Source organism: Pleurodeles waltl, chromosome 4_2 (genome assembly GCF_031143425.1).
Source record: "Pleurodeles waltl isolate 20211129_DDA chromosome 4_2, aPleWal1.hap1.20221129, whole genome shotgun sequence".
Classification (NCBI taxonomy): domain Eukaryota; kingdom Metazoa; phylum Chordata; class Amphibia; order Caudata; family Salamandridae; genus Pleurodeles; species Pleurodeles waltl.
Genome location: NC_090443.1, coordinates 373,961,862 through 373,974,026, shown reverse-complemented (window position 1 = coordinate 373,974,026; position 12,165 = coordinate 373,961,862). Strand labels below are relative to the sequence as shown.

Sequence of the window (12,165 nt, the reverse complement as noted above, 5' to 3'; positions counted from 1 at the left end):
CTGTCTTCCAGTCTTCTTTTTGCCATTCCTAAATTTCACTTGGTCGTTCTCTGATAATGTGACTGCTAGTTGATGTCTGCATCTGAGTCACAAGAAAGAAGGTGTCTGGTCTTCATAAGCTTTTTTTTTTTATACTTCTGGGTTGTAACATCACAGTTTGGTAGATGTTGGGTCTGTGCTTGATGCTGAATTGAGTGTCTTCAGTAAATTGTTCTGTCATTTCCACATGGCAGAAATTCCACATTGGACAGTCTTAGGTAATATTTATTTTTAATTATTTTTTTCAACAGGCAGCATTGCAAGAAAAGTTTGCCCAAAAGAAGACTGAGTATGCTGCACATGCCAAAAGACTGGTAAGACTTGTACTTTTTGTTATTGTCCACCAAAATGCTTTCTTACAGTTTTAATTTTGATGAAAAAAGTAGAATTTAGTCTGTGAAGTGTAGCTTCTGGGAAGTAAGCAAAATTAAGAGTAGAGAAGCATTTTTTACATGGGTTGCTTCAACCTCCCAATATTGTCCTAATATTCAAGTGAATGAGTCAACTGACTGGTCGTTGCACTAAGAACGCCTAAATCTACCTTGGAGAGAAATCTACCTTGGAGAGAAAATTATTCTTTTGTATAAAAACTCTCACCCATTGGTAATTACAGTGTCATGTGTCATGCTTCATCATAGAGTTCTCCCCGATACTAGCTGAAGTCCAGGGGTTGAGTGAAGCCTTGTTTTTCGACAGCGACTTCAGTATCAAGTAGGACTTAATGTGGTGTCCAAGATGGCGACCGGGTCGGACGCATAAGCTGCAGCTCCGACCCGGCCTACAACTAAAATCCTGAAAAAACAACGCCGGGTGGGTGAAAACGATCCCTACCCGGTTTGGAAGCCAGCGTGGCGGTGGCGAGGGCGTGCACGGACCCGGAGGAGCTGACCGGGCTGTCCAGTGCGACCCGAGGGATCCCAGCATCGCCGCTCTCGGCCACGCTGCTGCGCGGCCGCTCGAGGAGACGCCCGAGCGATTCCAGGCTGGGGATCGGAGGCGGCTGGAGCCGCGCTGGTATGCGGATCGTGTAGCTGCTCGAAGAAGAGCCGGGGCGGCCCCGGGCTGAAAATTGGAGGCGGCTTGAGTCGCGCTGACCGCGAAACACGTGGCCGCTCGGAGAGGCGCCTGGGCGGACCCGGGCTGAAGGCCAGAGGCGGCCGGAGCCGGGCTGGCTACGAATCGCGGTGCCCTAGGAAGATCGTGAGTAAGAGACTCGCATGTAAAGACGTCCCGCTACGAGAGTGAGGGCCATCCGTCCCTGACTGTAATACTGGTGAGACAGAGGCGAGTGGGCGCGCGGCCCCGGGGGGTCTGATTGGGACATATGCCGCAATTCAAACCTGAATGTGGACTGCAGCGTGACACCAGGTCGATTGTTCGCGCAGGGAGGCACCAGGGTGCTGATGACCTTAAAAAAATAAAAAATAACAGTTGACTGATTTAACCTCGAATAACAAAAATGGCTGGGAAACAATAGGCTCGAATCTCGAGGAGCCCCGTTTTGCCGTGCTCACACTAGAGGGATACTGAACGGCCTGAGCAGCGTACCCCACAGTCTTGCTGGATCCCTAAAAAGGATAGGTAGACCTCTAGACGGTAGACCAATGCTCGGAATGCCTCTGCACACATAGAAGCATAGATTTTAAAAGAGCGTAAAAGGGACGTGTTGGATCCTGAATAGGCGATAGCAATGTGAGAAAGTGATGGATCAAAGTAATTAAGGCATGGAAAGAAAAATAGTACCTACTAGGCAGTTTGCAGAAGCTCCGTTGCTATAATAGCGCAGAAATAAACAGTAATAAAGTCGGTCCTTGGTAGTGCCGTACGGTGAGTGTGCGGTGAGAGGAGGAAAGTAAACTACCTGACGTCTACAGGCATTGGGCCTACTCAGCGCCAGAGATAAACTGTCGATAATCTCTGTGTCACAATCAAACAATGCTGGGCTGAATTCAGAGTTCAACAATAACTTTAAACGCAAATCACCTGATGGGAAAGCCAAAGACCCCACGTGTGCCACCTGAAAACATGGACCCAACTAAAATGCCTCCATCATCTGAGACCACAGTCACGCACCAAACCCTTCAAGATCTAAAAGAGACACTGCAAAAGCACTCAACACAATTTGAAAAAGTGTTGCAAGCTATACTGGATACCAAAACAACTCTGGAAGCGAAAATTGGCTCAATCGCAGAAGATGTTAACTTGCTTCGGGCGGATCAACAGGTGCTGGCGGAAAAGCTCGCCGAGCTTGAAAAAGATACGTCACACCTCACACCAGACATGTCAACAGTTAAATCCCAATTAAGCGTTATAACAACAGAAGTCGAGACACTCAAGCGAAGAGCCGAAGAAGCTGAAAGCAGATCGCGCCGGAATAACATCCGATTCGTTGGATTCCCAGAACGAGCCGAAGGCCCAAACACAGAACTCTTTATTGAAAAGTGGCTGACTGAAACGGTGTTCAAGAAGAATGTTCCGAAGTTCTTTTCGGTGGAGCGCGCCCACAGGATACCAGGCAGACCCCCGCCACCAGGTGCCTCTCCACGCCCCCTAATAGCAAAATTATTGAACTATCGTGATAGAGACCTTATATTACAACTATTTCGTAAATTTAACCCAATGCACTTTGAGAACACACAAATAACCGCTTACCCGGACTTCACAATGGAGGTACAAAAGAAACGTAACTCATTCTACCGGATCAAGGAGCGTCTCAGAGAACACAATATTAAATATTCTCTGCTGTTCCCAGCTAAACTCCGAATACAAGATGCCTCCCGTACTTTATTCTTTACTACTCCTGAAGATGCATGGACATGGCTTCATGCAAAAGGCCTAGCTGACCCTCCATCTCCTATTGATAAAAGTCTACCCCAGAGAAATAAGCACAAACCTCGCAGTAAACAAGGCGGCAGACCTTCCCCTGAACAATCTCGAGCTGAGAGATCGCATCTGTTACAATCCGCGCAACGCTTTGCCAATGTGTCACCGACACATTACTCTGAGCAATCAGAAGCCGAACCTGATCTAGAGTTAAATTCAGACTCCACGGAAACTGACCGGGGTCCAGTCCTCACTCCACGCGCAGCTGATGACATTTGTTAAAAACTTGCTACCAGATACAGGATACTATACAACCTGCTGTCCTTGGTTGGGCACTGTCGTTGTTTGAAATAGAATAAACCCTCCCGGGGAAATGTGTGCCCGCCCCGCCGCTGCTTAGATCTGGCAACGTTTATAACATACGTAAAATAGGCCGGTTCTACATCATTCAACTACCCGTAGCCATGGAACACCCTCCGCACTATAAGGACTGTTACCCCAAGATGACAAGTTCTGTCACCCCCTTGTTCATATCATATCCGCTACTGTTGTTAAATATAGCGGATCTTGTAGTTGTAGCAGAACGTTCAGTTTTATTGTTATTCGTATTGACATGTATTAATTACAGAGCGTCACACCATAATGTAAACTACAAAAATAAGTCACATATCTCAGGAGCCGGGAAGCTAGTTGTAGGGTATAGATATCAAAGCACAAAGAAAATTTGGGCATACATAACCACAGGTGGTAACCCCACCAAATATCTAACTCAAATTCCATGTCATCCCAAAATAAGAGCTATGCTACTCAATATAAAATCTTAACATGGAATGTAAAGGGCATGGCTTCCGCAAATAAAAGACAACGGATTTATACATACCTTAGGCGGCACCAAATACATATTGCCATGTTGCAAGAGACCCATTTGGATAAATCCTTGCTTGCACTAACTAAAACAAAGTGGAAGGGTCAATTACATGGAACTACCTTTTCGTCATATGCCAGAGGGGCTGGAATCTGGATAGCCCCAGGGGTCCCATATGTTGTGCTCCGTATACAGTGCGACCCAAATGGGCGGTACGTAATTTTAGAGGGCGCGTTAGATGGCGACCCATTAGCCCTGATAACCTTATACTCCCCTAATACAAACCAACGTGAGTTTCTTAGGACAATGGGCAGCAGCCTGCTCAGGCATCCTGCAATCAATACCATATGGGGCGGAGATTTCAACGGTGTTATTGATATCCTAAAAGATCGCTCCACCCCCCCACTTGAACAAGCCCCTGCTAAGCGAGCATCGCTTGATTTGATGGAATGGGCTGCCAATAACAGGTTAACTGAAATATGGAGAACCTCTCATCCCACTTCACGCGAATACTCGTTCTATTCACCAGTACACAAACTCTACACTAGGCTAGATATGTTTTTCACTACGTCTAACATAATCCCAAAGGTGACTACATCTGGGTACTTAGCCTGCACTATATCAGATCACAATCCACATTACTTAACGCTGATCTGGGGTTATACTCATGCTCGCATCCCAACGTGGCGCTTACAGACAGACGCCTTGACTGACCCCCCTTTCAATACAGAATTAGCATCATGCCTGTCGACCTATTTCTCTCTTAATAAGAATACAACGGCAACTCGAGCTACTGAATGGGATGCCCATAAAGTAGTAGTCAGAGGACATTGTCTGGCAGCATCAGTGGGCATTAAGAAAATGCTGTCCTCAGAATTATTAAAACTGGAAGCCAAAATACGCAAGGCGGAGATAGAGGCCTCAATAAATAAAACACCGTCAGAAACACTCATATCATTGAAAGCTAAGTATAGAGAAGCAGACAACAGTCTTGGCAGACATGACTATAGGCACTTTAAAACAAGACAACACGCAGAGGGAGACAGATCGGGCAGACTACTGGCATGGTTGGTACGACAAACACCGGAATCATCGCCGATAGGGGCCATCAAGTTACAAACAGGAATAGTAGTCAACACTCAGGCCGACATCAATAAGGCATTCTATACATACTATAATGCGCTATATCAATCCTCTACTTCTCCCACAGAACAGCAACTGGCCGAATTTCTCACACAGATTCCCCAAAATTCGAATATTGTCAACAATGCTGATATTCTAGACGGCCCTATTACTATTGAAGAGCTTCGTTTAGCTCTATCTCAAATGGCGCGAAGTAAGACCCCAGGCACTGATGGCTTACCACCAGAATATTATAACTCGCATAGCACTCACCTGCTACAACCCTTGGTAGAGGTGTTTAATGAAGCGCGGAATAGAGAACAGTTACCAGACTCTATGAGGGAAGCATTAATAGTGGTGCTACCAAAACCGGGGCGAGACCCTACGGACGTTAGATCATATAGACCGCTCTCCTTGTTGAATACTGATTGCAAACTTTTGGGAAAAATCCTAGCAAATAGGTTGCTCCCCCATGTAGCAAGCTTGATACATCCCGATCAGTCGGGATTTAACCCGGGTAGAAACACTTTTATTAATATAAGACGCCTAATCCGCATCATGCATAACACCACTGATCCAGAGAGTGTGACTGTATCACTTGATATCGAGAAGGCGTTTGATACGCTGGGCTGGAAATACCTATTTAGCGCACTCAAAACGTTCGGATTTCGGAATGGCTTCATCAGTTGGATTACCACATTATACTCCAAACCAACAGCCCGAGTTAAAACAGGTCGGGTAGTATCAGAAGCCTTTCCTGTGAATAGAGGAACCAGACAAGGATGCCCGCTATCGCCATTGCTATTTGCAATAGCTATGGAACCACTTGCCATTAAGCTTAGGAAATATGCACATAAATGGGGCATAAGGGAGTTCGATACATATCATATAATTTCCTTGTATGCAGATGACGCCCTGATATACTTACGCAACCAATCTGACTCATTACCCAAGATAATGCATATATTAGATAGGTTCGCTCTTATATCTGGCCTACGAGTGAACTGGACTAAATCCTGTATCTTCCCCCTTACTTGTTTGCCCCCTGAGCAACAAGCACCTCCCTCTATAGACCATTTACCTTGGTCGTACCAAACCTTCAAGTATTTGGGTGTACAGGTGTATCATTCTATGGCAGACCTAAGGGAAGGTAACCTAGACAGATTGCTCCGCTCCACCCGAGGCTCCCTGGAATTCTGGAGCTCCTTGCCATTATCACCCATGGGCCGGATAGCAATAGCCAAGATGCTAATACTGCCGAGATTCTTGTATTACTTCTCAGCACTCCCGTTGGCCTTGCCACGTTCTTTTTTTCATAAAGTACATTCCCTCCTAACTGACTTACTCTGGGGCCGAGACAGACGCAGGGTAGCCCTAAACATCACGCAATATCCACAAGAAGAGGGAGGCCTGGGCATGCCGAACCTCGAGCTCTATTATGCAGCAGCCCAACTTCAGTGGGTCACTAAATGGCTCACTGAACCGTCTAACACAGAGGCTACAGCAATAATGGACTACATAAAACCCACACAGATATTGTCATGGCTATTAACAGGTCTTCCTCAACAACGACACAATACTCCCCTGCTTAGTGCGGCCAGACATTGCTGGAAGAGATATGTACAAGGAAAACTGCTACCTCCTCCCTATTCTCCCTTAATTCCAATATTACAGCTCCCGGGCTTTCACTCCCTATCCCTCTATCATGACACACGAATGGTTAATACTCTGAATACAGGGGACCTATATAACGAAACCAAAGCCATTTCGTTTGCAGATTTGACGGCGACAGGGGTAATGCAACCACAAGCTTTTTTGACATTCAATGCCATCAATAGTCTCCTACGCAACATATGGGGTTGCGGGCAAAATGAACCAAATGAATCCCTCCTACTTTCTGCAATTCTATCTATGGGGGAGGCAAAACATACTGTTACTAAATTGTACAAAATTCTCCTGACAAGAAATAGTAAAACCCTAACACAGGTCAAACTTCGTTGGGACTCCGCTCTTACTACACCATTAGCACAAAAAACCTGGGACACAGCCCTCACGTCGATTAAATCCGTATCTCGCAATTTTAGACTAAGATATACGCAATTTAATTATGTGCACCAGGCTTATCTTTCTCCAGCCCGCATTCAGAAAATATACATGGGAGCTAACTCCATATGTCCAAGATGTGCCGCTCCTGCGGCAACCTTCTATCACATGGTCTGGGAATGCAGCACGATCAATACAGGCTGGAACCAAATTGTAAATACAACTATAGACCTAACAGGACATCCGCTTATCCAGACTCCAGAATCCTGCTTGCTTAACATACGATACCGCGCAAAAAAAGACAAGCATATACACAAGTTTGCAGATCTAGCATTCGTGACATATAAACGCCTGATAGCTACACATTGGAAGGCCCCTGGCGCTCCTCCCCATTCACTTTGGTTACGTGACCTACATGATTATGCACTGGCGGAATCTCAAACCCTGAAGCAATCACAGTATGGAAGTCAATCAAGAGATGGGATTGAAAATTGGGATCTTTTTGTAGTCAGGATTGAAGCTAGGGATGACAAATATCCACCTTGAGGTACGCCGCTTAATAATTTTTAGATTACCTAAAAACATACACATTAATTGCGGCTGCCAAAAATAGATCCAAACTTTAACATTGCTAGGCCTAGTACATATCACATTTACCCTTTGAATGACCCATGATACAACGACACCTCTACACTAAAGAACACATGCGGAAGCACAACCCTTGTGATAAATATCGCTCTACGCTTCCCTCACCATCATGGACGCCAAAATACATATCTAATAATATCAATCATTATGTCAAATGTTAAATGTTGTGGAATGTTTATGGAAAGCCGGGGCATCGTAATAAAGTTATGCTGTGCAATGTAATGTACAATTGCTAGAAGATAGGTGAGTAATCACCAAAGCATATGTAATGTACTGCCATTTCCAAAACCTTGTTCATGTTAAGTTTAATAAACAGATTAAAAAAAAAAAAAAAAAAAAAGTAGGACTTAATGTAACATTTAATATCATACTGTAGGAAGCTATACAAAATGAGGTATAATGTGCACAGAGTCCAGTGGTTCCCCAGAGGCTAAATTAGATATATTTTGTGGTAGTGTGGCCATGCAGTTAGGCTTATCAGAGGGTAGTGCAAAGCATTTGTTGTACACACACAGTCAAGAAATGAGGCACACATTCAATGACTAACTCCAGGCCAATGTTTTTATAAAGCAAAAATATATTTTGTTACTTCATTTCTAGAACCAAAAGGATCTTTGTTGCTTTAAGTACAGTTGTAAGTTTGTATCAAGCTTTATATATCATATGCACTTTGTTTAGGTTTTGCTGATAAAACAGTTTACAAGTAATTAACACTTTTACGTTTCAAAAGTAGACACAGTGCAATTTCTCACAGGAACCAATGCATTCCTAGGGGAGGAAAAGTGTTAACACAGTTCACAGGTTGACCCCAAAAGTGCACCACCAGCAACACATGGCTGGCCGGGTGCAGAGGTCAAAGTTATTGCCTGGTTTTCAGTGGAATCCTATGAAGACTGGGTGCACCTTGAAAGAAACAGGTTGTCTATAAGCACCTGTGACTTAAGGGCACAGATCTGTGGGGTTTAGATGAGCATCGGGGACGAGGAAGAGGTCCACAGGTCAACACCAAAGCACACCCTCAGCGGCACAGGGGAGGCTGGGTGCAGGGTGCAAACACAGCATCAGGAACCCAATTCTTTTCAATGGTGGAACCTCTGGGGTCACAAAGATGCTGCAGGCTGTGTCCAGGGGGGTGGTTGCAGAAAAGAGCCTTTGAGGCTAACTGCCAAATGTTGCGATTCCTGCAGTGGGGAGGTGTGAAGCACCTCCACCCAGAGCAGACTTTGTTCTGACTCCAGAGAGCACAAAGGCTCTCGTCCCATGGGGTCAGAAGCTTGTCTGTTAGTGGCAGGCTGGCACAAACCAGTCAGCCTTACACTGAAGGGTTGGGTGAAATACAGGGGGCATCTGTAAGATGCCCCCTTTGTGCATTTTACAATAAATCCCACACTGGCATTTGTGTGGGTTTATTGTGCTGAGAAGTTTGATACCAAATTTCCCAGTCTTCACTGGAGCTGTGAGGTTTGTAATAACAAACTTCCAGCCCATGTACTTAATATGGCCACACTACACTTAAAATGTCTAAGAAAGGACTTAAACACTCTAGGGGCATATTGCTCATGCAGTTATGCCTTTACCTGTGGTATAGTGCACCCTGCCTTAGAACTGTAAGGCCTTCTTGAAGAGTGACTTACCTATGCCACAGGCAGTGGTTGGTAGGCATGACACCCAGAGAGGGATGCAATATCCATCTTATCTTTTTCTCCCTCCTTCAGCACACACAAGCTGCAATGGCAGTGTGCATGTGTTTGGCGAGGGGTCCTTTAGGATGGAATAATACATGCTGCAGCCCTTAGGAACCGTTCTTGGCTACAGAGCCCTTGGTACCACTGGTATATTTTACAAGGGACTTAGCTGTGTGCTGGGCGTTCCAATTGTGGAAACAATGGTACCGTTTAGGGAAAGAACACTGGTGCTGGGTCCTGATTAGCAGGAGCCAGCACACAGTTAGTCAAGTTAGCATCAACATGATGCAAAAGGGCAAAAAGTGAGGGGGTAACCATGCCAAAAGAGGCACTTTCCCACAGATACCTTGGAGTATTATATTTGGTGATCTCAAATGTACATTAGCAAGTGGGCTAGCATAACCTCTGGTTAGCCAATGGAACTTGCTACCGTGAAAATGACTTTTTTTCGGTTTTCAGGACATTTAAAAAATAAAGGGAACATGCCCTTCTTTTTAATATTTAGCACCCTGCCTTAAGGCCTATTAAGACCTTCCCTTGGCAAGACCTATAAATCTTAGAAATTATGATTTTGACTTTGCAAAGGGTTTATTTTGCATGTAGGCCAGTGGTTTAAGAGATGCCCAGCTAGGTTGCAGTGCCACCCCAGAGCGATGTTTTCACTTTGTCACTGCAGTGGTGGCCCAATACGTGCTGCTGCCCACTTGTGACTTCATTTATTAACCCTATGTGCAAATATTTTACCATATATTAGGGGTGTATAGATAAGTTAAATATGCCAAACTAATATTAGCCAATTACACATACACTTGAGGGGTCAGATCACATACACTGAGACTTGGCCAGTAGGACCCAGTGTACTTCAGAGTCTTAAAAAAAAAAGCAACATTAGTCCAGCAATTCGGGGGTGATCATACAACAAGATTCCTTTCCTTACAACCATCATTAGCAAAAAATTAAATCACTGCAGAGTATGCAACGACGGCAAGAGGTATGCATTGGTTTCTAAACTTTAGAAACCACTGCATAATTTTTTTAATTCCAGCAGCAGAGGAGCAGAATTTTAATTTATCAGTAATTTCACGTTACAAGAGTAAAGCAGAATTATCACAATTACTCTGATTCTGAAGGCGGAGACCTAGGAATAAATCGGCAAGTGGCATGCTGAAGGCATGCTCACTGTAGTCTGCCATGAACCACCAGCATACAACTGTCTTCTTTCTGTCTTCCCTAGGGTCTTCCCATCCACATGCTGAAATGCCACCTGCTGCCCAAACCAAGGGTTCTTTTCATAGGGGCATCCTAGAACTCTGCCATTCATAGCTTCTCCTGTCAACAACAGGGAGGGTTTTGCATTAAAACATGCACAACCTACATCTCCATGTATACAGACTGAGCAGCACCAGTAAGCGGTTTGATCTTCCTGCAGAAGCAGTGGATGATAATTCTTGCAGCTATACACCCTTCTACAAATATACTTGTTGCTGGTAATTGAGTGAGTTATGGCCTTGTAAATGAAGCGTCAAGTTGGTCTTCTCCACACCAGATTCTCTGATATTTTGATGTTTGTTTTATCTCTGACCCAGCAAGACTTTACTTTGGGCACTATTGAAGGTTATTTTTCAGCATTTCTACATTTGCCCGACAACCCTCATTCAAGTACCCAGTTGTGACGACCTTCTTAAAGGGGATCACATATGCTTCCCTTGTGCCCTTTATTCTCCAGTATTGGGGTATATTTCATAGATTCACATGCTTGAATCATTCCCCGTCGTCGAAGTGGGAGTCCCACGGTACATAGAAAGCAATAAATAGAGCATTATTATTATTATATATTTTTTTTTCATTGAAGTCAATATGAAAAAACACATTCAATTGTAGAACTATCAGCCTCTTTGGAAAGAGACCAAAATTCAGCCAATCAGGCGTGACCACCCATTTAGAATCCTCAGCACAGAGGCTCAGTCTCTCAGATTTTCTACCGCACGTCGTGTGTAAGGGAGTCTCCCTGAGCTCTGCTCAGTTCCTCTATCTCTTCAGGAGAAAATCTTCAAATTTTCACTTTTGCTCTTACTGTAGTATTTTTCCATCATGTCTACAGCAAGAAAAGGTTTATTTAGACCTTGTGGGACCTGTGGAAAGTTAAGACTTCACTGTGAGGACCCTCACAAGGAATGTATCTCTGCCTACATCCAGAGCATAAGGTCAAGGACTGTAAGATCTGCAGGACCTTTCCCAACAAGACTCTGAGAGATAGAGAAGCCAGGCTCCTACTTTGGCTTCAGAAAAGAAAGGCCAGAGAAGCTCTTTCTGAGGAGGAAGAGAGTGACACTTCAGTGACCTCAAAGAAAAGGAAGAGTTCTGTGGAGAGCTTATCCCCCAAGAGCAGTAAGTCAGCTAAAAAGCTGCATGCATTTAAGGACAAGCCGGAGGAGCAAGCTTCAACATCCAAGGTAATGTGTGGTAAGGTTCACTCAGAGCCATCCACACCTGCTTCTTCATCAAGGAAGCTCAAAAAGCCTTCAAGTTCACTGCCACTGTCGGCGTCCAGAAAATCGACACCGTCGACGAGCGCATCGTCGACGGCAGGCCTTCCTTCGTCGACGACAGCAGCGACGGCCACGTTTACGGCTCCTTCGTCGCCACTTATCGTAACCTCGTCTCCACTGTCATCTACGACGATAACGTCGGGGAGTTTGAAGTATGGTCCATCATCTGCTCACACCCTGAAGATCACAAAGAAGCCGTCAACGGGTAAAAAATTGAAATCTTTACTGTCTACGCACTCATAGAGTGAATTCAGAGCATCTCCGTCGATCTCACCGACGAAAATACCAACGACGCACCCGTCGACGACAACCCCGGCGGCGGCAGCCCCGTCGACGGAAACCTTGTCGACATTGGCACCGTCGACGGCAACTTCGTCGACGCTCACGGCAC

The 12,165-nt window shown here is 45.0% G+C and overlaps 1 protein-coding gene across 1 annotated transcript in view; it reads left to right on the top strand.

The window, feature by feature from the left end:
* NUF2 (NUF2 component of NDC80 kinetochore complex) overlaps positions 1-12,165 on the top strand; it is a 218,344-nt gene that overhangs the window by 122,802 nt on the left and 83,377 nt on the right. Inside the window, exon 9 of the mRNA XM_069231491.1 lies at positions 291-353. Coding sequence (XP_069087592.1) covers positions 291-353 — 63 coding nt within the window. The remainder of the gene's footprint in view (positions 1-290; positions 354-12,165) is intronic.